Source organism: Triticum aestivum, chromosome 5B (assembly GCF_018294505.1).
Source record: "Triticum aestivum cultivar Chinese Spring chromosome 5B, IWGSC CS RefSeq v2.1, whole genome shotgun sequence".
NCBI classification, from domain to species: domain Eukaryota; kingdom Viridiplantae; phylum Streptophyta; class Magnoliopsida; order Poales; family Poaceae; genus Triticum; species Triticum aestivum.
In genome coordinates this window covers 526,300,914-526,324,816 of record NC_057807.1, presented here as the reverse complement: position 1 = coordinate 526,324,816, position 23,903 = coordinate 526,300,914, and the positions used below count along the sequence as shown (strand labels likewise).

The 23,903-nt window shown below is 43.8% G+C and overlaps 1 protein-coding gene and 1 long non-coding RNA gene across 2 annotated transcripts; both read right to left on the bottom strand.

The window, feature by feature from the left end:
- Positions 1-3,778: 3,778 nt before the first annotated feature.
- LOC123112927 (uncharacterized) lies at positions 3,779-7,111 on the bottom strand. The gene is made up of 2 exons (XR_006455812.1): positions 6,998-7,111; positions 3,779-6,637 (listed from the first exon to the last, which is right to left on the bottom strand). It is a non-coding gene; the product is annotated as an uncharacterized lncRNA (long non-coding RNA).
- Positions 7,112-10,718: 3,607 nt separating this feature from the next.
- LOC123116743 (cation/H(+) antiporter 2-like) lies at positions 10,719-13,508 on the bottom strand. Its single transcript, XM_044537663.1, has 2 exons — positions 13,155-13,508; positions 10,719-13,044 (listed from the first exon to the last, which is right to left on the bottom strand). The coding sequence occupies exons 1-2, from the start codon at positions 13,317-13,319 to the stop codon at positions 10,756-10,758; spliced, it is 2,454 nt and encodes an 817-aa protein (XP_044393598.1). The 5' UTR covers positions 13,320-13,508; the 3' UTR covers positions 10,719-10,755.
- Between the last annotated feature and the right edge of the window lie 10,395 nt (positions 13,509-23,903).

Below are 23,903 nucleotides of genomic sequence, written 5' to 3'. Positions count from 1 at the left end.
AAATGAACGCGTGAGCTGATCCGCGGACCGATATGGAACGACATTGGATGGCAAAGTGCGTCCAATCAGCTATGGGTGATTTGAAGGTTCACTTTGAAGATGTCCTCATACATTATCACCAATAAATCATCACTTTGTAAATAGTATTTCCTTTGTGAAAATTATAGCAAATTTAGTAGAGCTCAAATTTGCGACATACTCTTGTTACATGATTCTTTTAAGTGTTCACTTTTATTTTTGAGGGCGAAGTGTTGACTTTTAATTTCAGATACAAAGAACTGCTCCCTCCGTTCATAAATATAAACAAACTATCCCAACATAGGCACATCAACAAACTATCCCGACACTTGGACAACACAAATGAACCCTCGATGATGAGAACACCAAACCGAGAGGACGAGCCAAGAAACCGAAGATCATCCATCAATCTGCTGCGGGCGCGTTTCCTACAGCGCCCCTCTTCTTGTCTTTGCACATGAGAGACTTCTCCTTTCGGATGCCGGTCCGAGAACAATCACCCCCCTTCTTGTTTTTGCCTTTCATTGTCGTCCCTTTTCAATCTCCAATGTGCTCAACTGTTCGTCTGGATTGCTTGTATGCCAAATGTCGTCACTGCATCTTCATCTAGGGTGTTTGCCTATGCGATGCTGTTCCACCGGATGAAATTAGAGTGAGAGCAATTTCATTGGGGTCATAGGACTGGCCTCCAATTATTCTGAATCGTTTTGCACTTCAAATCTCCACTTTGTTCACTCATTTGCCTGAATCGGTTGGATCCCACATGTTGTTATTGATACTATAATGGGTATTGATCTTTGGTGTGCCCATGCGATGCTGCTTCTTCCACAAATAGATCAGCTTGGCATTGCCTTTGGTTTTCTGATTGCTGATAACTGAAGAAGAAAAAAGCCAGAGGTGAAAATGATGGGTCAGCTAATTTTTCTTCCCCAACGACACCATATCATTAGCAATGTTTCTTTGGGGTTTTTGGTCAATGTTAGAGCTGGGTCAGAACACAAATTGATGCCTGATCTTAAAACTTCAGGCAACATGGCAAGATTACTTCTAGTAGGCTAATAAAAAGATTACCATTGCGCTGTACTTAATTAGTATCATACAATATTCCTGTCAGATATATCACTTGCTTAGGCCAATTTAGAACGCGATCAGGTATTTTGTTCTCATACACTTTGCATATATCTGGTCATGCTTATATGGTGTCTCCCCTTTCCTTTTGAAACATGAACGGTATGAAAGCAAAGAAGAGAGGGTAGTTAGCATACCACAAAGTTATGATGACTAATTTATCGGACCTGATCATGCTGGATTTTGTGGAGAACAATTTTGTGATGTACTCATGTAATTTAGACTTTATCATGCTCTGTGTACCTCAAGTTCCTGCATGCTCGACGTTATGCATGTGTATTACCATTCATTATTTATGATACGGAAGCTTCTATAAATATCCCGGCTGGTTTCATTTGCTACTTGATTGCACGTCAAGTTAGCTAGCTAGGACCAATCTTTGTGCCTTGCTGTTCCCCTCCATGTTATTATTCGGTTGTATTAGTATATCTGCAATGTGGTGAGAAATTGGAGGAAACCAAAATGGTAGCTAGAATTTGGTTTTGCAGTTGTATATGAACAGGCACATACACATGTCACTGTAACTACAGTCATCATACCTAGAAACAAATTACAATGGTGATTTATGCTGCCTTGGCGACGAGCATGCTGCTGCTGCTGCCCCTCGCGCCGGTGGCGGCATCGACTTCACTGCCGGCGACCTGGCGTCGGAGGAGTCGATGTGCAAGTTGTACAAGTGATGGTGCGCCTAGTACCCGGAGGGGCGGGGCTGCTACCTCCACATCAAGGCCGAGAGATTCGAGATATTTAAATTGGTGCTTCGAACTTGTAGACCTTGTGCTGAACTTATGCTACTGATAGTTGTTATTTCTGTTGATAAATATCCTAATTTTTGTTGTCATATGAGGTATAATTTCATTTTTCTGTCATACCCCTCCGTCCCGAAATATAAGAACGTTTTGCAAGCTAACATAGCTTGCAAATCGTTCTTATATTTCGGGACGGAGGGAGTACTATATACCAGTACTGTTTATTAATACTAGCACATATGTCCGTGCATTGCAACGGAAAATAAAAAATATGCATTTAAAGTCCGGAAGAATTATATGCACAAGCAAATCCAGTGTGCACACGAAAAAGGAACATTTAGTTTTCGGTTTTGCCGCGTGTGAAGGAATCAATCCGCAATTTTTTAATGCATTGATCGAGGGCATTTAAGAGTTTTGTTACGTCATCGTATGTCGGAGAAGGTTCAGGAGTTATTTAATCTACTTTTCCTTTCAATCCTTTCAATTGAGGGGATTTTAGGGTATGGAGTTTCTCAACATTCTTGGAAACATGAACAATTTTTTAAATCCTAAACGGTTTTTTGAAATTATGTACACTTTTGAAAAAACACAAACAAACTATGAAAGACAACATCTTATAAAATTCACAAACATTTTATGAAAACATCAACTTTTTTATAAAAAATGAACATTATTTGAATTTGTTAACTTGTTTTAAAATGTGAACATGTATTGAGAATTCAATAGATTTTTAGAAAACGTGTATCTTTTATATATGAGCATTATTTTTAAGTGAAAATTTCGCCAAAACAGGAATATTTTTCGAATCTAGAGCATTTTTTGAAATGCCATTTTCTTTTTAGAAATCTCGAATAATTTTCAAAAAGAATAATTGTTTTTTGAAAAAAATGAGAAACTTTTTGCAAGTTTTGAATATTTTTGAAAATAGCAACAAAATTTTGGAATTCTGCACATTTTCTAAAATTTGTTTTCTATAATTTTGAACGTTTATTAAGAATTTCTAATTTACGAGATAACTTCTAAAAGAAAAATAAACTTGAAAGGGAAGAAAGATAGGGGAAGGAGAATAAAAATAGAAATAAAACACAAAAAGAATGAAAAATGGGCCAGCCCATTATAGGTTGTCCTGTACGAAACTCCGACTATTTATCGCCCTGTGCGGAAAATAGAGTTTTCTCAGCTGCGTGGGCAGAAAAATAAGGGGGATTGCTTTGCTGGGCCACAACACGCGGCCCACGTATGAAAATTCTTTTTCTAGCTGACAAACGCATAAGAATTTAGTACCACCTCGGATAAAATAATTCTTTTCGATGGTGAACGGATGAAAAAATTTGCGAAGCGCACCTTGCTTTATTAGTAAAAATAAGTAAGTAGGTATAGATATAGATTACGTCCTGTATATACTAGAGCATGCCGCTAACCCTAGCACTAATTAACCAAGGGAGTGCCTAGTTTCCAGCCATCTGTTTTTCAATTTGGTTTAGGTCGTTTTTCCTACCCACACAGTTCTTGACACGTGTCTTTGTAGTAATTTCAGTCCAGACTGTATAGCCAAAAAAGCGATTGTTTTCATTTTAGTTTCAGGTCGTATTCTCCCTCCCCCCTCTTCGACCTTCAAACACAAGTTGGCCCCAGCCTGTCCCTAGCGGGTCATTTGCAAACCCGTTACTAATTCATACCCTGACATTTGTGTGGACATTGACTGGATGGGAATGATTGTAGCTTCAAAAACAAGTAACAAAAATAGGATCTAAGTAACATGATGCTGGATGTACATGCTGGATGCAAACCAGACTCTCGCTTAGCTATTTGTCGCTTTAACTTTCTTCTCTTGTTCAAAATTGACCACGACAAGAATATAATGAACCAGAAAACTGATGATATGAACAAAAAAAGATGCACAAATGGCACACCATGTATCCGTTGGTCAATATAGTAGAGTTTCATATAGCTTTGCACTCTATCTTGCCTTTATATTGATGTCTTTCGTGAAAACAGAAGCCTCAAGCGCTAGATTAACCTGGTTGGGAGGTAGCGCAACCAGGCAAATCTTCAACTTTGGCACTAGTAGTCCATCCAGTACAAAACAGAACAAAACTCCCTCACTGAGATTATTCAACCTGATGAAAGTCCTCCCACCCAACGCCATAGATGTGGATCCCCCAGTGTTCTTTCCTGATCTCGATGAGGAATTTGCACCCCTCACATTCCTCGAAAGCACGTCTTCGTCAGTGGCGCAATTAAATTCGACCCTTGAGTGGCATGGGATAAACTACAGAAAACAACAAAAAGAAATGGAAAAGGAAGATCAAAATATAGGCTATCCTCATGCTTGCTGGGGAATGAGACGTTTGCAGATGAGACTGGCAAATAGCTAAACTCTAAAAACCGATAGACTAAAAAAGGGAAATGAATGCAACAAGTAATGACTAAATGAGAAAAAAGAAATCTAAGAAAAAAGTACAGTTGATATAATTCTATCAGCTAAAAGGACTAAGTTTGTATCTGCAATTGGAAAAACTGAATTCATACACAAACTAAAGAAGAAACGAAATGTTTAACTGAACAGGACAACTATCATGCTATCATAAAAAATACAGGGAGGTGTTGGTAATATCCACATCATGGGCTTGTAAAAATGAGTGATGAATGAAAAATTAACCATAACAAGAACTAGACTGTAGTGATAAATGAATAAATGACCATGGCAGTGAACTAGACTATAGTGATATTTTTTTTGAAACGAAACTATAGTGATAAATTGAACATATTCAAAACTAAGTTATCACTGAGCTTTCAAAGTCCTCAGACAACCAAACCCCAAAATTTGAACGCGATGAGCGACGGCCAGCACGGTCGGACTTGCACATTGGGTACGCCATCCCCGTTACATATGTGGCAGAGAAAAAGCTATTTGTTAGCAAAAATATGACTGAAAAACTAAGAACAGAGACTCACCAGATAACTAATTTAAACTACAGGAATTATAAACACATACCAAGTCTAACAAATTTAAAATGAATGCTGAAAATACAGGAATAACAAAATAAACTGAAAATAATAAGCTGAATGGAAACTAAACTAGTTAGAATAATAAGTGACATAATTTAAAACTGATAGACAAGAACAAAACACCGACCAAATAGCTGAAGAGAACTAAAATGAGACACTTAAGATACTGAACAAACACTGACCAAATAACTAATCACTTAACATATAGTTGAAAAGAACTAAAACTGATACTTAGGAGTACTGATGACTAAAAACTGAAAATAATCTAGCAAAAAATCATTGCAAAAAACTGAAACCGAAAACTGAAAACTTAGGACTTACATGAACATAAGGTTCAAAACAGAAATAATAATCTACTGAAAGACAAGACTCATGAAAGTTAGGACTGAAGAAAGATGCAAATGATAACTAAATATGATAAAATGAGGACTGCTAGTCTGATACTGTTACAAAAACTAATATAAGACTGAGAATGCAAGCTTACAAACTGAGGAACAAGAATAATGAACAATGAATACTTAGGAATAAGTATTGAAAATAAGTGGGACAAATGAGAGACTAACCTACTATCATTTTTACCTGAAAAAGCTACACTAACTCAGAGCTAAAAAAAGAGATCAAATACTGAAGAAATGAAAAAGTAGAAATGATGAATGGGAAGGAAAATTAAGTGAAGACTTTGTCATCCTCTATAACTGACAAGATGGAGAAGAACAAGGCAGATCAACGAAGAATGTTAAGACAACAGGTAAATGATAAAAATGAAATAGCAAGCTTATAGAGTGACAAACAAAGTGCAGACTAAAAAATAGAGGGGGCGAAAATCTGTCAGCCAGGTCTATCTTGAGCCACTTAAGTAGGACACTCCTATTTATATACGGAAAATGAAAACTAAAGAAAAAGGATGAAAAATGAAAATATTTACTGAAAGGGATAGCCAGTTTTAAGTTTTGGGCTTGAAATTTAAAAGGTAGACACTTAAGTAGGACACTACAAACTGATTTGTAAGAAGAATAGTAAGAGGTCAGTTGTTCATCCTAGAATGAATACATAGACGAAATGATTGACAAACATAAGATACCAGAACAAGAGACTTAGGGAGAAATGGACAAAAGACACTAGAGTGAAGAAAATGAACAAAAGTCACTAGGCCGTGACCACACACTCCTCTAGCCAGCTAGCCGACACCTTAGAATAGTGCATAACGACATCCACAATTCCATGCTCGTGCAACACTGGCAATCTTCCTACACAAGATTAGCATATGAGAATAGGCTAGAGCTCAACTCACTAGGAACCCACAAAAAAGGGAAACTTGACCACCTCAAGCAGTTGAGACTACTCATTGAAGAAAATTCGGCGGGACTACCACCATTGCGTGATAACAAAAAAAAACATGGGAAATATATAGACAATAAAATAAAATGGAACACCTCAGATATGTAATTCAGGGTACTGCTTGTACCAAATTGCTGCAGATTTTCATATGTGCAGAATGTAAAACAAGACTACAGCATTCATGGACACCATGAATCAAAACAACCACCTAGTAACTAATATATGTAGTATATTATGTTTACAAGATAGCATGACTTTCACATTAAATAAAATTGAGCACATGGTAGCATTTAAGTTCCATATAGACACAAGGAAATCATCACAAAAGCATTGGTGTTGCCTTAATTTTAATTGACGGTTGTAGACACTTGCAAAACTGAATTCCAATCAACCTGAAACAACAGAAAGGAATTAGGACTTGATTGCTGCAGATCTGCAAAAAACTGAACCCAAATTAACCTATACAATAATAGAGAGAATTAGGACTTCAGATTTGCTTGTGTTCTAGGGTTCAAGAAGAGAGAGGGACAGACTCATAGACACCAGAACAGAGAGTAATGAGGCGCCATATGAAGAAGGGAGGGGCAGGGGTGCCATGGGAATGGAGGGATGGGCACCATGGGAGGGGAAGGAAAGAGAGAAGGCGCCATGGTAGGGAAGGGCATGCTGGAGGAGAGGAGCAGCAAATGGAGAGAAGAAAAGGGAGGAACGAAGGAGATATGCCATAGAGAAGATAATATCTGAAGTTTTACCTACGCCGCCGTCGCCGAGACCTCTCCGTCGTTGCCTCGAGCCCACCGTCGTCGCCATGGATAAGGTTTGAGGAGGACAAACCAGAGCCTCCACGCGACCCTGGGGGAAAAAGCGGGGGCGAAAATAACCCAAAAGGATCCACTGAGACCCACTAAGACAAAGCGGGCCCGAAAAGTTCAGCCACACCAGCGCAGATCTCAGAACAGAATCGAACGACTGAAAATTCGACTTGAAGCCAAAATGAAAACAGACGACTGTTTTTTAGTAAAGCTGTTAACCAAACACAAGTGTCCAATGCACCGGTCAACCAAGTCATGCCACTCAAAACCAAAACAATTGATAGTAATAGATTTAACTGTCACTGGAAGGAAGTTCATCCCAGCAGAACCTAGATAGGATGACCAGCACCATCACACGTCAATTGGGATCACCGCACCGGGCACAAAAACAAACAAACCGATTGTGAGAATTCAAAGACAAGAGTAACCCAAAGACGAAAGTAATTTAAAAAATAAACTCTTGGTGAAACTATTTCACAGAAATAACCATTTCGAGTAGCGCCCACCCCGTAGGTGCTATACTACACGGTATAGCTCCGAGCGCGTAGGCACTATCCTACACAGTGTAGCGCCCATGTCTCGGGCGCTACTCCGTGTAGCATAGCGCTTAACTGTTCGGCGCTACCCAAGATGATTAGATTTTGTGAAATAGTTTGGCCGAGAGTTTATTTTTTAATTACTTTTGTCTTTGGGTTATTTTTGTCCATTTTACCCTCCAATCCACATGCTTGTCTCCTTTGCCAACTATAGATAGTTTTGTGGTGACTGGTGAACTTCAATCCGTATTTTTGTCTCGGTTGCAGTTGCATGATTACTCTACTTTTCATTTGCTCAGCCTCGAACCATTTATTTTCGTTTACTTGTCTCTTTCCTCAAACATGTGAGGTGAACGTGTTAATCTTGTCATTCTCAACTAGCTAGTATAGATTACGATTGATTTAAGACAGCCTCATGGTTACACATATCCACCTTCGTCCCTGAAAGCACACACATACGTGTTGTCCTCTTGGACGATGGACAGACAACTTGTTGTTTCCCTTGCTGTCTCATTCAGATGCCTAACTCTGACCTGTAGTTGCTCAGCACTAATTGTCTTTAGCGCATGGGCTCAACCGCTCTCAACTTGGCAAGCTCTTGTACACTTCGCACATGCCACACTTCAGATAACAACATGCAATAAACTTGATATAATAATTACAAAGAGGGATAGCTGCATTTAGTTCATCCAACAAAATTCACGAAATCGCGTCCCCATGTTCAGGGAGGTGACAAGTGTCCATTCTCACCGCCCATCTCATGCCCTGCTCGCCGCGACTGAAGATGGTCGATGCCGCTCCTCAAGTGCCATCCTATATGCACTCCGCACCGTGAAGATGATGTTTCGCTCGGCAACACAAGCCATGAAATCATCACCACGGTGAGACAATGTACGAATCTTAAGGATCTCATGCACATCAGTCGGGAGGAAGCTCATGCGAAGCAAGCCTGTACGCCATACTCCATGTTCATCAAGAAGTTCCGAGATGCGTTGCAAAAGACACCGGCCCCTGTAAATATATCGGTCGACTATCTCAACGTGGAATCCTATTGCCACGCCAAATTCTGATGGAACGCCCGTTCCCAATATGTCATAACAGTCATTTTCAGTAAACCATGATGTGTTGCACAACTTGCCAATTAGGTGACGCCGTTCAAGAGAACACAGTACCCTCCAGCCGCCTAGCAGGGTAGTATCGAGCTCTAGAGATCCGAGCATTCTTGGTCATTCTCTAGCTTAGAGAGTGCCATTAGCCTTCGGGTGTCTGCGACAATTGGTTCTCTCAAGTATCGAGGTCCAAACACCTCGACCACCACATCAGCAAATCTAACCATGTCATCTCTGCATGTGTTTTTAGACATTCGGAGGTACCCACACCAGAAATCTACAGCCGTGTCATATGCAAGCATCTGCAATGCAGCCGTGCACTTTTGGTAACCAGAGAATCAAATTCTTCCTATGACATCCTTCTTTAAGATGAAGTAGTCATTGTTGGATCGGATGCCATTGTAAAGGCGGTTGAATATATTTGTCTGCATCCAAAAGCATCGGCAAAAATTGTTCGCAAATAGGGCATCAGGGGCAATAATAGTTTCCATCAGCGTCAAATGCCTGTGTGCCCTGTTCCGATTTAGCACTCGATGACCTCGATCTATCCCTTGAAATTGAGAAATGGTCTTCCACACGCTCCACGTCTGCATAACCTCGTCGGATGACTCAACATAGAGCTCGTACATGTACTCCAGGCCCAAATCCATTGCTTCAAAGAAGGGACAAAAAAAATTAGCACACGCATTTCACCAAACACTTAATGGTCGTAGTGACCCCCGAAGAGGCGGATGGTCCCTCCACGGTGGACGGACGAGAGGCGTGGAATGACGGCGCAGGCAAAGTGGCGTCGCAACTGGGTGGAGCGACGGAGATCACAGAAGTTCGGAAAGCATTGGCGGGCGGCTGGGCTGGTACAACGACAACCTTGGCAAGGGAGAAACAATTGCGGAGAAAGGGGAGGGATGGAGACGTGGGGTCCGGGTGTGGTTTTGGGTTAACCCGGGGTGTCGGAGTCCTACGTGGCGGCGGTCCAGACCCCGCAAAACCCCCTAGTTTGAAAATAGTTTGCGGGAGAAACGGACATGTGAACCGATCCGCAGACTGATACAGGACGACATTGGATGGCAACCTCCCAATGCAATTTGGACGTTTGTAGGCGATTTGAAGGTCCAATCCCTCATTACACTATCACTGATAAATCATCGCTTTGTAAACAGGGTTTCCTTTGTGAAAATTATAGCAAATTTAGTGGAGCTCAGATTTGCAACATACTCTTGTGCTGCTATTGTTACATGATTTTTTGAAGTGTACACTTTTATTTTTGAGGGAGAAGTGTTCACTTTTAATTTTAGATACAAATAACTGCTTCACCCGTTCATAAATATAAGATGTTTTAAACATTTTAATATAGACTACATGTATACATGTACACTGAATTAAGTGAACAACCACACTAAAATATGTCTATATACATTCAAATAAATTAACACACGTAAGTCGACTGCCCTTTAAATTTGGGTCAGTCGATTGTTTTGGAAGCCCGCCCCTTCTTCTTCTTCCAGCTTTTCTCATTCTCCAAATCGCCACAAGGGCCGCCGGCCGAACCGCTTGTGACCACCACCCGCGGCCGGTAGCGCTCCCGCGCAGCCTCCCCGCCCCCTCCCAGGAACCGCCCCCACTGCCGGTCTTGCCGCCGTCCCCGGCCATCCCTCTAGCCCCGGATGATGACATGTTTTTTCTCCAGCGGAGTTGCACCACCGCCGTCCTACCACCTCCACCACCGCCTTTCTTCCGCCCCACCCTCTTCTCTAAGATAGAGCGAGCTCCTTCGTTCTCCTTCCTCTCCTCCGGCGAACTTCTTCGGCCATCTCAAAATCGACTGACCCAAAAGCTAAAGTCAGTCGACTGACATTTAGCTAATATGAAAAAGTTTTAACATCTTATATTTGTGAACGGAGGAAGTATCATTTACCTATTTCCTGCTTATTTGCTGACATGAAAAAATTGCCAGCTGAGATGTGCTGCATTAATTCTACTGAGTACATAATTTATTCTAGTCTTCTACACTCTACATATACACAGCTACACTTTTCTACGTCTTTGGACGGTGTCAGACCCCCGCCGCCGGTGGTGGGTCGAGGCCGGACGCCGTCGACACGGCCTTCTTCTGCTGCACGACGAGCACGGAGCCCATCTCCAGTGACTCGCCCGACGCGAGGATGTCCCCGACCGGGCCCATCTCCCCGCCCTCGAGCCCGACCACCAGCTCTGCCGGCTGCCGCCCGCCGCGCCCCACCACGACCAGCGCGTACGCCCCGGCCATCCTGCGCAGGGCCTCCACCACGTCCGCCGCGCCGCCCACCACCTTCTCAACGTACGACGCGAGCTCCTTCGCCACGTACTCGCGCTGGAGCGCCGCCATGCAGCACTCGTCGGGATCGTCCACCACGACGGACACCTCCCCGTCGGCATGATCGTCGGTGCGTGCCGTCTGGACGCCGGTGTGGTCGTGCTTGCCGGGTCCCACGAAGCGGATGACGGTCAGGTTTACTGTGTCATTCTTGACAAGGCGGCAGGCGAGGGCCACGGCCTCGCGGTCGTCCGGCCCGCCGAGGAAGACAGCCGCCACGTGCGTCGGTGCGGTGGACCGGTCTTCCCGCCAGTTCCCCAGCGTCTCCTCGCTCGTGGATATCTTGGTCGGTAGCTGGAAGCTGGTGCCGCCTCTCCGGAACGGGCGGTCGGCGAGGATGCCGGTGGTGCACGGGGCGCGCTCAAGCACGTTCAGGTTGAGCTGGCGGCGCTCCTCACACCGGCAGAACATCTTGCCGTCGTAGTGCTGCTCCTTGTGGTAGGGCATGATCAGGACGTCGGCGTGGACCTCCTCCGTGCAGCGGCGGATGGTCTTCAAGTTCGTGACGGGGCCGCGGTCGCCTTTGTCGACCTGCCGGATGACGAGACCGGTGATGGAGGCGAACAAGTCGACGGTCCAATTCACCTGCGTGGCGGCGTCGTCCATGCGATCCCAGTGCTTGTCGCTGTCGAGCTGGACCCGCTCGTGGTAGCGTTTGGCGCCGCCGGTGCCCGCGCGTTCGTGCTTGCGCACAGCGTCGTAGAAGTGCAGGACGTGCACAGCGGGCTGCACGGCGGGATTGCTCGCCAGCAACTCGACGAGGCTGAGCATCGCCGGCGCGGCGCGCGCGCCGTGCACGCAGGCGAGCATCCGCAGCTCCTCCTCCTGGTCCGGGACCAGCCGCTCCAGCGTCCTGTGGTCGTTGCTCAGATACGCCTCCCTCTCCCTGCGGTACACAACGGCGAACACCGGCCCGGCGATGACGGTGCTGATCATGCTGCCCATCACCATGGCCATGAGCGCCTGCTCCGCCCAAATCCCCTCGGAGCTGGCGAAGCTCATGTCGATCATGTTGACGTGGCCCTTGATGTTAAGCAGGACGCCGAGGCGCGCGGCGTCCCCGAGCGGCATGTGGAGGAACCTGGCGGCGCCCATGGTGCCGGCGCACTTGCCGATGAGACCGAGGATGGTGAGGAGGACGGCGGGCACGACGACGGCGCCGGACATGGCGCTAAAGTTGAGCCGCATCCCCATGGTCCCGAAATAGAAGGGCAGGGCCAGCGCGTGCAGCGGGTACGCAAGCGCGTGCGTGACGGTCCTCGCCACGGGGCCCTCCCTGGGGAACGCCAGCCCCAGTACGAGGCTCGCCGGCATGCCGTCGAAGCCGACTTGCCGCGGGAAGTCGCCGATGTAGGATACGGCGATGAGGATGAGCGCCAGCTCCCAGTTCCCGATGCGGTGCCGCCCCGCGTTGCGCCGGTTCATGAACTCCACGGCTGGGCGGAGCAGCGCGAGCGCGAGGCCGACCTTGAAGAGCGCGAGCACGCCGAGCCCGAGCCGCTGGGACGCGGTGTAGCCTGGGGTCCTTCCGGATGCCAGCTTCATGCAGGAGAAGGCGCCCTCCCCGACGATGCAGATGACGTTGGTGGCGATGGCGGCACCGACGACGAGCCGGCCGGTGGCGGTGGCGGTGAGGCCGAGCTCGGCGGCCATCCGGGAGACGTCGACGGAGGAGGTGTTGGCGAGCGTGAGCATGAGCACGGCGGCGAGCAGCTCGGGCGAGCGGACGGGAGTGTGCATCATGCTGCCGTACAGGCCCCCCGAGACGAAGGCGGCGAGGAGCAGGCAGGTGGCGACGCTGGCGTAGGTGGCGATGGTGCAGCGGTGCTTGTCGTTCCAGAGCGAGGCGAGGTCGGCGTCGAGGCCGACGTAGAACATGTAGAAGATGCGCGCCTGGGAGACGTACCACCCGTACGTGTCCTCCACGTTCACCACGGCCACGTGCACGATCACCTCGTGCAGCCCCAGGCTCCCCACCATGATACCCGCCTGCATGCATGCATGCATCCATGGATCAAAGATTCATCATATACATGGTCGTCATCGGGAGAAGAAGAAGAAGAAACATATGCGTGCAATGGGCGGGTGCGGGTGCGTACGAGGATCTGGGAGATGGCGCTGGGCTGGTTGTGGCGGCGGAGGGAGAGGTGGATGAACTTGCCGAGGGCGATGACGACGACGGCCTGGAGGACGATGAGGAAGAGGGTGTCCAGGGACACGTTCTGGAGCTCGAGGACCTGGTCGCAGTCCATGGGTCTCGCCATGGCCGCTTGATCAACCCTTCTGCCTCTTTAGTTCCGTCCGGCTCGCTGGCCGGCTCTTCCGTTCGTGGCGCTTGCCGATGATGCCAACGTACGTCGACGCCGGCGGATGATTGCGCGACCGTGGTCCTGCCAGAAAATGTTCTCCAGGTTCGTCGGAGCCTTCCTGGCTGCTCGTGAGGTTGGTGATCAGTTTGGCAATGGATGGTCATGGATGACCATGGTATTTGCATGCATGTACAAGAAAAAAAAAAGGGTCGTCTTCCATAGCTGGGCGTGGCTCCCCCTGATGTTTTTAGGGTATAAGAGTATATATAGGCAAAAGAAGTACGTCGGTGGAGCTCCGTGGAGCCCACGAGGGTGGGGGGCGCGCCCTCCTGCCTTGTGGAGTTCAGACTTCAACTCCAAGTCTTCTGGATTGCGTTTCTTCCAAAAAGATCATCGCGAAGGTTTCATTCCGTTTGGTATTACTTTTCTACAAAACACTGAAATAGACAAGAAAGCAGAAACTGGCACTCGGCCTTCGGTTAAGAGGTTAGTCCCAAAAATAATATAAAAAAGCATATTAAAACCCATTAAACATCCAAAACAGATAATATAATAGCATGGAACAATAAAAAATTATAGATACGTTGAAGACGTATCAGCGTGATCGTAGGAATTTTTTTGAAATTGCATGCTACGTTCCCCAACAGGATCATCTACTGTTTGTTGCCCACCCAACATAAACCACATAGAAGACCCCAGATGAACCAGATAGTAGACAAATACTATTCGTTGCTGCATCGATATGTGCCCCACGGGCATTTTAATACTCAAGTTTGAATGATAAAGTAGCAGATAATAATAACCGATGTATAACGTAAGCAAACACGAAAGAGTGCGACCTCTCTTCCGGAACTGTGTAGTCCTCATGTTCATCTGCTCAGTCGATGATGCTAGTGCAGTTGGCGTGGCTGCCGGCAACGGGGAAGATGATCTGAGGCAGCGAAAGAAAGTCTGCAGGGGGAATCTCTGCTGCAGTGAACGCTTCTGTCGATGGTGCACCTTAGGTGGGGTGGATGACGGCATGGCAGGAGCAGGACATAACACACAGAGTTTTCTTTGACGCATATCTGAAAATGAAGTAAATCTGTAAGGGCTCCTTAGAACGGGAGGATTCTATAAACGCAGGGACAGGAAAAAGACATGAATAGGATATGAATGCACGGGCAAAACAGAGCATTTGGAAACATAGGATTTCTGTCAACCTGGGAGTTTGGTTCACATGAATCAGAAGAACACAGGAATGGAGAAACATGGTCAAATTAAAGTCAAACCACGTGAAAATGAAAAAAAAAGAATCTTATTATGCCAGTAATGCAATTAGTCCTGTTCTTCATGCATATTAATTTGAAAAGGACGTCCAAGTGGATATTAAAATTCCTACGTTTTTTCTACGAAAGAGAGACACCAAAGAAAAAAAAATCCTCTAGTTTTGCTTTGCTCCACTCCTTCTAACCAAATGCATGAATAGTAGTACCATAGTAGTTCCATAGCAAAGGATCCCTGAGGGATCGACATGAATGCAGAGTAACAAAGTGATGCGAGGAGTGTACAACCTCTTTGGCATAGCCTTGTCGACCTCAGCATCATTGGGTTGCATGTGGAGGATGGTGATGCTAGCGTGATTGTCGGAGGTGGGGAAGAAGATTGATACGTCCATTTTACATCATGTTTTCTTACTATTATTTACAATCTTTTTATCCATAATAATGATTTTTGGAGTAATTCTAATGCATTTTCTCTCATAATTTGCAAGTTACACACCAAGAGGGAGAATTTCGGCAGCTGGAAATCTGGACGTGAAAAAGCTACGTCAGACCACCTATTCTACACAACTCCAAACAAGCTGAAACTTTACAGAGAATATTTATGGACTATTTGAGAAATACTGGAGCCAATAAACACCAGAGGGGGCCACTCGGTGGGCACAACCCACCTGGGCGCGCCAGGCCCCCCTGGCACGCCCTGGTGGGTTGTGGCCTCCTCGGCCCACCTCTGGTGTCCATCTTCTAGTATATAAGTCATTTTGACCTAGAAAAAAAATCAGGAGAAGACTTTCGGGACGGAGCGCCGCCGTCTCGAGGCGGAACTTGGGCAGGAGCACTTTTGCCCTCCGGCGGGGCGATTCTGCCGAGGGAACTTCCCTCCTGGAGGGGGAAATCATTGTCAACATCATCACCAATAACTCTCCCATCTTGGGGAGGGCAATATCCATCAAGATGTTCACCAACACCATCTCATCTCAACCCCTAGTTCATCTCTTGTATTCAATCTTTTTACTGGAACTATAGATTGTTGCTAGGGGGTGACTGATGACCCGCAAGTATACGGGATAGTTGTAGCCTCTTTCGATAAGTAAGAGTGTCGAACCCAACGAGGAGCTAAAGGTGGAACAAATACTCTTTCAAGTCCTATCGGCCACTGATATGACTCTACGCACGCTTGACGGTCGCTTTACCTAGAACAAGTATGAAACTAGAAGTACTTTGTAGGTGTGATAGGATAGGTTTGCAAGATAATAAAGAACACGTAAATAAAAAGTAGGGGTTGTTTAGATAAAGATGCAATAAACTAAATATAGCGAGTGTGTAATAGTGGTGGTAGGAGTTGTGAAATTGTCCCTAAGCAACTGACTACGTTACTAGACCGATAATCACTATTGCAATTCTATTTTAGGGAGAGGCATAAGTTAACATATCACCCCTTACTTGGAATTCTATGCACTTATGATTGGAACTCTAGCAAGCATCCGCAACTACTAAAGATTCATTAAGGTAAAACCCAACCATAACATTAAAGCATCAAGTCTCCTTTTATCCCATACGCAAACAACCTACTTACTCGGGTTTGTGTATCAGTCACTCACGCAACCCACCATAAGCAAATCATAAACATATTGCAAACCCTACAGCGGGAATCCCTCACGCTTGCGCGACACGGAGGGAACCACAGGACAGCACCAATAATAAAACATGCAACTCAAACCAATCATAGCAATTCATCAATCACCGATAGGACAACAAAAATCTACTCAGACATCATAGGGTGGCAACACATCATTGGAAAATAATATGAAGCATAAAGCACCATGTTCAAGTAGAGGGTATAGCGGGTTGCGGGAGAGTGGACCGCTGAAGATAGAGGGGGGAGGTGATGGAGATGTTGGTGAAGATGGCGGAGGTGTTGGTGAAGATCGCGGTGATGATGATGGCCCCCGGCGGTGTTCCGGCGCCACCGGAAGCAAGGGGGAGAGCCCCCCTTCTTCTTCTTCTTCCTTGACCTTCTCCCTAGATGGGAGAAGGGTTTCCCCTCTGGTACTTGGCTCCCATGGTGTGGGAGGGGCGAGAGCCCCTCCGAGATTGGATCAATCTATCTGTTTCTGCGTTCTCAGATTCTACCCCTTCACCGTTTCTTAAATATCCGGAGATACGTAACTCCGATTGGGGTGAATCTTTCGCCCAGATCTTTCTCATAAAATTAGCTTTCTTGCGCCAAAAGAAGAGCATCAACCGCCTTACGGGTGGCCCACAATAGTCCAGGGCACGCCAGGGGGGAGGGCGTGCCCCCTGTCTCGTGGCCACCCTGGACACCGTTTCGCGTTGATTTTACTTCCCAAAAATCATAAATATTCCAAAAAAAATCTCCGTCCGTTTGTATCCCGTTTGGACTCCGTTTGATATTGGGTTTTTGCGAAACAAAAAACATGCAACAGACAGGAACTGGCACTGGGCACTGGATCAATATGTTAGTCCCAAAAAATAGTATAAAAAGTTGCCAAAAGTATATAAAAGTTGTAGAATATTGGCATGGAACAATAAAAAATTATAGATACGACGATGACGTATCAGCATCCCCAAGCTTAATTCCTGCTCGTCCTTGAGTAGGTAAATGATAAAAAAAAGATAATTTTTGATGTGGAATGCTACCTAGCATAATCTTATAATATGTCTAATCATGGCATGAGTATTAAGACACGAGTGATTCAAAACAATAGTCTATCATTTGACATAAAATTAATAATACTTCGACCGTACCAATAAAGCAATCATGTCTTTTCAAAACAACAAGGCCAAAGCAAGCTTATCCCTACAAAATCATATAGTTTGGCCATGCTTCATTTTCGTCACACAAAATGCCCCCATCATGCACAACCCCGATGACAAGCCGAGCAATTGGTTCATACTTTTTTAACGCGCTTCAACTTTTTCAACCCTCACGCAATATATGAGCGCAAGCCATGGATATAGCACTATAGGTGGAATAGAATATAATGATGGAGGTTATGTGGAGAAGACAAAAAAGGAGAAAGTCTCACATCGATGCGGCTAATCAACAGGCTATGGAGATGCCCATCAATTGATGTCAATGCGAGGAGTAGGGATTGCCATGCAACAGATGCACTAAGAGCTATAAGTGTATGAAAGCTCAACAAAAGAAACTAAGTGGGTGTGCATCCAACTTGCTTGCTCATGAAGACCTAGGGCATTTGAGGAAGCCCATCGTTGGAATATACAAGCCAAGTTATATAATGAAAATTCCAACTAGTATATGAAAGTGACAACATAGGAGACAATCTATATGAAGAACATGGTGCTACTTTGAAGCACAAGATATGAGACTCACTACATGAAGAACATGGTGCTACTTTGAAGCACAAGTGTGGAAAAAGAGATAGTAACATTGCCCCTTTTTATTTATTTTCTTTTTTTTTATTTTTTTCGGTGGGCTTCTTTAGCCCCCTTTTTTATTTAGGCTCCTTTGGCCTTTCCTTTTTTTCTTTTTCTTTTTTTATGGGGCAATGTTCTATAATGATGATCATCACACTTTTATTTACTTCCAACTCGATATTACAACTCGATACTGGAACAAAGATATGACTCTATATGAATGCTTCCGGCTGTGTACCGGGATGTGCAATGATCTAGCGTAGCAATGACATCAAAATACATGAAAACATCATGCTAGCTATCTTACGATCATGCAAAGCAATATGACAATGAATGCTCAAGTCATGTATATGATGATGATGAAAGTTGCATGACAATATATCTCGGAATGGCTATGGAAATGCCATGATAGGTACGTATGGTGGCTGTTTTGAGGAAGATATAATGAGGCTTATGTGTGATAGAGCGTATCGTATCACGGGGTTTGGATGCACCGGCGAAGTTTGCACCAACTCTCGAGGTGAGAAAGGGCAATGCGCGGTACCGAAGAGGCTAGCAAAGATGGAGAGGTAAAAGTGTGTATAATCCATGGACTCACATTAGTCATAAAGAACTCATATACTTATTGCAAAAGTTTATTAGCCCTCGAAGCAAAGTAATACTACGCATGCCCCTAGGGGGATAGATTGGTAGGAAAATACCATCGCTCGTCCCCGACCGCCACTCATAAGGAAGACAATCAAAGAAACACCCCATGCTTCAAATTTGTCACACAACGGTTACCATACGTGCATGCTACGGGACTTGCAAACCTCAACACAAGTGTCTCTACAATCCACAACCACCCACTAGCATGACTCTAATATCACCATCTTTATGTCGCAAAACTATTGCAAGGAATCAAACATATCATATTCAGCGATCTACAAGTTTATGTAGGATTTTATGACTAACCATGTGAATGACCAATTCCTGTCATCTCTCTAAATTGATATAAGTGAAGCAAGAGAGTTTAGTTCTTTCTACAAAAGATATGCCCATGCTCTAACAATTATAAGTGAAGCAAAAGAGCATTCTACAAATGGCGGTTTCCTATGTGAAGAGAAACAGACAATCCAAACTTCAAATGATATAAGCGAAGCACATGAAGCATTCTATAAATCCATAGTCAAAAGATTTAAGTGAAGTGCAATGAGCATTCTATAAATCAACCAAGGACTATCTCATACCAGCATGGTGCATAAAAGAAAAGAAACTAAATGCAAAAGACGCTCCAAGACTTGCACATAATGCATAAACGAAACGAATACGAAAACATACCGATACTTGTTGAAGAAAGAGGGGATGCCTTCCGGGGCATCCCCAAGCTTAGACGCTTGAGTCTCCTTGAATATTTACTTGGGGTGCCTCGGGCATCCCCAAGCTTGAGCTCTTGCCTCTCTTCCTTTTCCTCATATCGAGACCTCCTCGTTTAGACACTTCATCCACACAAAACTTCAACAGAAAACTCGGTAAGATCCGTTAGTATAATAAAGCAAATAACCACTCTAAGTACTGTAGCAAACCAATTCATATTTTATTTTTGCATTGTGTCTACTGTAATATAACTTTTTCATGGCTTAATCCACTAATATAAATTGATAGATTCATCAAAACAAGAAAACTATGCATCAAAAACAGAATCTGTCAAAAACAGAACAGTCTGTAGCAATCTGAACATCCACCATACTTATGGTACCACACAAATTCTACCAAAATTATACAAAATAAAAAATTTGTATAGAAAGACATTGCAAAAGGAATCAGAACCAATTGACGTTCCAGTTAAAAATGTAAAATCGCGCACTACAGCCAAAGTTTCTGTCCTGCACCGTACAAACCAACAAGCATTGTAAACATCCTAAAGGCAAACCTTACGACATTATTTTTATAATTTTATAATACCATGGAATTGTACAAGGGGACAATTATTTTTGATGAAAAGTTTCTGTAATCAAGATTCACAAAGTTTCCGTGAGCATGAACAAAGTTCAAGGCTAGCTCCCACTTCAACAATGCTTGTCTCTCTCACTTTCACTTTCCTTTTTGAAAAGTTTTTAGGTTTCCCTCTTTATTTTTGTGTTTTTAAACTATATAAAAGCACTCAACAGAAATAAAACACTCTCTAAAACTTCCGGGTTGTCTCCCTGGCAGCGTTTTCTTTAAAGCCATTAAGCTAGGCATATAGTGCTTAATTAATGAATCCACGCAGATCCCAAGGTATATCAAAGACAATTTTAATTAACAATGATTTGTAATTTAGTAGTGAGCACAAAGTAACATATATCATGCAACAACAAAGTCTAAATCTCTTCTTATGCATCGGCATGTCATAAAAGAACAATTCATGCACAACAAGTAAAGGCCAATGCATAGTATAAGCAGTTTCTTGCAATTTCATAGTATGGGAAACATAGAGAGGTGGAGAAATAGTTCCTCTCTCATAATAATTGCAAGTAGGAGCAGCAAGCACATGCATATTACATTCATCAAAATCATCATGTGCAATGGTAAAAGGCAATCCATCAATATAATCCTTAATAAGCACAAACTTCTCCGATAAAGTGTGGTAGGGAGAATTCAAATAGATAATAGGACTATCATATGTGGGTGCAATAGCAACAATCTCATATTTAACATAAGGAACTATAGAAAGTTCATCTCCATAAGCATAATTCATATTGGCATCTTGGCCACAAGCATAGCAAGCATCGTCAAAAAGGGATATTTCAAACAAATTCAAGGGATCATAGCAATCATCATGGCAATCATCCTTCGGTAAGCACGAAGGGGAATTAAATAATGTATGAGTTGGAGGGTTACTCTCATTAGAAGGTGGGCACGGGTAGCTAATCCGCTCTTCCTCCTTTTGTCTTCGCTCTCCTCATCATATTTTTCATCCAATGAGCTCACAGTTTCATCAATTTCTTCTTCCATAGCTTCCTGCAAAATATTAGTCTCTTCTTGGACAACGGAGAATTTCTTCATAAATGCATTAATATAGTAATTGTATTCATAATTTGCATAGCAATATCTAAGTATAGCAAGATTTTCAGGCCTATAGACATCATCATCTAAAGCTTCATACTTTTCAAACAAAGATTCAATTTCATAAGCAGCCTTAAAAGCAACAAATTCTTCTATTTGTTCCACATCATAGTAATCATATATACCATTAGCATAAGAAGCTAAGGTTTCATTATCATTAAATTTGCATGAAAAGGGAAGGTGTGGAGCCTCCATCTTGGAGCAACAAGTAATATCATATCTTAAGCATAGAGCCCAGGCATACCAACGCAACATAATAAATTGATCCCATAATAGTTTCCCTTTTTGTGTCGAGCGATAATCCCTAAAGTATTCACATTGATCCAACATGTCTCCCATTATAAAGTTGAATGGGGTTTTCTCAGGATTATCAAAGTAGTATATAATATCTCTCGCATAATGAGAATCGAGGGTTTTAGGAGTTACCCCATCTACATGAGTAGCAAGTACATCTATTTTTTTGGTTTTTTGTGTTCCATATCCATAATTAAAGATAGAGAACAACTTAGAACAGCAAATAAAAATTACTTAATGATAAAGCAAACAAGCACACAAGAGAATATTCACCCCACGCCATGACTCCCCGGCAACAGCGCCAGAAAAAGGTCTTGATGACCCGCAAGTATACGGGATAGTTGTAGCCTCTTTCGATAAGTAAGAGTGTCAAACCCAACGAGGAGCTAAAGGTGGAACAAATACTCTCTCAAGTCCTATCAGCCACTGATATGACTCTATGCACGCTTGACATTCGCTTTACCTAGAACAAGTATGAAACTAGAAGTACTTTGTAGGTGTGATAGGATAGGTTTGCAAGATAATAAAGAACACGTAAATAAAAAGTAGGGGCTGTTTAGCTAAAGATGCAATAGAGTAAATATAGCGAGTGTGGAATAGTGGTGGTAGGAGTTGTGAAATTGTCCCTAAGCAACTGACTACGTTACTAGACCGATAATCACTATTGCAATTCTATTTGAGGGAGAGGCATAAGCTAACATATCATCCCTTACTTGGAATTCTATGCACTAATGATTGGAACTCTAGCAAGCATCCGCAACTACTAAAGATTCATTAAGGTAAAATCCAACCATAGCATTAAAGCATCAAGTCCCCTTTTATCCCATACGTAAACAACCTACTTACTCGGGTTTGTGTTTCAGTCACTCACGCAACCCACCATAAGCAAATCATAAACATATTGCAAACCCGACAGCGGGAATCCCTCACGCTTGCGCGACATGGAGGGAACCATAGGATAGCACCAATAATAAAACATGCAACTCAAACCAATCATAGCAATTCATCAATCACCGATAGGACAACAAAAATCTACTCAGACATCATAGGATGGCAACACATCATTGGAAAATAATATGAAGCATAAAGCACCATGTTCAAGTAGAGGGTACAGCGGGTTGCGGGAGAGTGGACCACTGAAGATAGAAGGGGGAAGGTGATGGAGATGTTGGTGAAGATGGCGGAGGTGTTGGTGAAGATCACGGTGATGATGATGGCCCCCGGCGGCGTTCCGGCGCCACCGGAAGCAAGGGGGAGAGATCCCCCCTTCTTATTCTTCTTCCTTGACCTTCTACCTAGATGGGAGAAGGGTTTCCCCTCTGGTCCTTGGCTCCCATGGCGTGGGAGGGGCAAGAGCCCCTCCGAGATTGGATCTATCTCTCTGTTTCTGCGTTCTCAGATTCTACCCCTTCACTGTTTCTTAAATATCCGGAGATCCGTAACTCCAATTGGGGTGAATCTTTCGCCCAGATCTTTCTCATAAAATTAGCTTTCTTGCGCAAAAAGAAGAGCGTCAACCACCTTATGGGTGGCCCACGAGAGTCCAGGGTGCACCCAGGGGGGAGGGCGCGCCCCCTGTCTCGTGGCCACCCCGGACACCGTTTCGCGTTGATTTTACTTCCCAAAAATCATAAATATTCCAAAAAAAATCTTCGTCCGTTTTTATCCCGTTTGGACTCCGTTTGATATTGGGTTTCTGCGAAACAATAAACATGCAACAGACAGGAACTGGCACTGGGCACTGGATCAATATGTTAGTCCCAAAAAATAGTATAAAAAGTTGCCAAAAGTATATAAAAGTTGTAGAATATTGGCATGGAACAATAAAAAATTATAGATACGATGGAGACGTTTCAGTGACTAGTAGTGTTGATTACATTTTGTAGTTGATTACTATATGATTTATTTGGTGGAAGATTTGAAGGAAATATGCCCTAGAGGCAATAATAAAGTTATTATTTATTTCCTCATATCATGATAAATGTTTATTATTCATGCTAGAATTGTATTAACCGGAAACATGATACATGTGTGAATACATAGACAAACATATAGTCACTAGTATGCCTCTACTTGACTAGCTCATTAATCAAAGATGGTTATGTTTCCTAACCATAGACATGTGTTGTCATTTGATTAAATGGGATCACATCATTAGGAGAATGATGTGATTGACATGACCCATCCCGTTAGCTTAGCACTTGATCGTTTAGTATTCTGCTATTGCTTCCTTCATGACTTATACATGTTCCTGTAACTATGAGAATTGTGTAACTCCCGTTTACTGGAGGAACACTTTGGGTACTACCAAACGTCACAACGTAACTGGGTGATTATAAAGGAGTACTACAGGTGTCTCCGAAGGTACATGTTGAGTTAGCATAATTTGAGATTAGGATTTGTCACTCCGATTGTCGGAGAGGTATCTCTGGGCCCTCTCGGTAATGCTCATCACCTAAGCCTTGCAAGCATGTAACTAATGAGTTAGTTATGA

Excerpts from the sequence above, each read along its gene's own strand:
- LOC123116743 (XM_044537663.1), bottom strand. The coding sequence starts at position 13,319 with ATGGCGAGACCCATGGACTGCGACCAGGTCCTCGAGCTCCAGAACGTG. Across the intron at positions 13,045-13,154 it reads GCGCCATCTCCCAGATCCTC|GCGGGTATCATGGTGGGGAG; the intron begins GTACGCACCCGC and ends GCATGCATGCAG.